This window comes from Rhagoletis zephyria, unplaced genomic scaffold (genome assembly GCF_001687245.7).
Source record: "Rhagoletis zephyria isolate East Lansing unplaced genomic scaffold, Rhagoletis_zephyria_1.1 Rzeph_scaffold_72195, whole genome shotgun sequence".
Lineage (NCBI taxonomy): Eukaryota > Metazoa > Arthropoda > Insecta > Diptera > Tephritidae > Rhagoletis > Rhagoletis zephyria.
In genome coordinates, this window is record NW_016229245.1 from 1 (window position 1) to 1,276 (window position 1,276).

The window sequence follows — 1,276 nt, forward strand, 5'->3', positions numbered from 1 at the left end:
CCAAACTTGGTATATCAATACCACGTGCCGCCACATCAGTTACGGTGAGCACAGATACCTTTTTGTTTACAAATTTTGCGGTGTTAATTTTACGTGCAGCAGGATCCAAACTAGAATACACTGATGTATTGGATATGCCACATTTTGTAAGAATCTAATTTAAAAAAAATCTATTGGTATTCAACTCATTTGGTATCACTTTACTTTACAGAATTACTCACATAACAGAGCAACTCGACGTGATGCTGTGTGCCTGCAAAAACCACAGTTTGAGCATCTTCCGGTATTACGTATTTGAGCAACACAACCAAAGCAGTATAACGTTCATCTGGACGGCAATATAAGAATTTAAGCATTAAACCCTCTGGTATTTTAGACTCCACATCTGTAAATAAATCCATTAGTGTAGCTAACAATATCCATGGGAAATATGTATATGTCTCTTCACACCTAATCGCAGCAGAATTGGATCGTTTAAGCCAGCACGGGCAAAGTTTACCAATAATTTAGGAAGCGTTGCCGAAAATAGGACCGTTTGTCTTCCTGCGGGTAGGCGATGTAAAGTTTCATTTAGTTGCTCGCCGAAACCCATCTCAAACAATCGATCTGCTTCATCGAACACTACGTATTCTGCACANAACTCTCTCGTGGGAGAAAGAATTAATGCACGCGCGCCCTTTGTTGGTTCACGGCTCTTCAGTTTTTCGAACATGGGTATTAAGAAGCAAGCGGTTTTGCCAGAACCAGTTTTGGCCATAGCCACTACATCACGTCCTTCAAGTATCAAAGGTATAGTCTAGATGAGAATAACTTATGTTAGGAGCTTATACAAAGGCGCGAAGTTCTTCCTGGTTACCTTTCGCTGAATTGGTGTAGGTATTTTGTAGCCTCGCTTTTTGACACCTTTAATTACATCGAATGAAAGACCCATTGATTGAAAGCCACCACTTTTCTTCGATTTGTTGGTGCTTTTATTCTTTGCACTTCCACTATCAACACCAGCATCATCTTCGAGGGAAGGAAAGCCGGGCAAGTCAACATCACTTTTCTTCTTACCCTAAAAAATGCATGAAACATTAGATTCACATGCAAACAATCGTACTTACAGGAACTTACCATAGTTTTCAGTATTATGTGAATAAAATAACGATTTTATCTGATTTATTTGCTGCACAGAAAACGTAAAACACGTGTAAATCGATTTGTTTTGCAAAAGAAAAATAAAAGAAAGAAATGTCAGAATGCAGTTTTAACAAACAGCTGATTGCTTAAGTCG

At 38.7% G+C, this 1,276-nt stretch overlaps 1 protein-coding gene across 1 annotated transcript; it reads right to left on the minus strand.

Annotated features, from left to right (window-relative positions):
- Positions 1 to 6: 6 nt before the first annotated feature.
- LOC108357202 (ATP-dependent RNA helicase DDX54-like) lies at positions 7 to 1,215 on the minus strand (the record flags this gene model as incomplete). Its single annotated transcript, XM_017608294.1, has 5 exons — positions 1,117 to 1,215; positions 857 to 1,057; positions 451 to 796; positions 222 to 385; positions 7 to 154 (listed from the first exon to the last, which is right to left on the minus strand). Coding segments are annotated over exons 1-5 (862 nt in total), but the record flags the coding sequence as incomplete, so codon positions are not given.
- Positions 1,216 to 1,276: the final 61 nt, after the last annotated feature.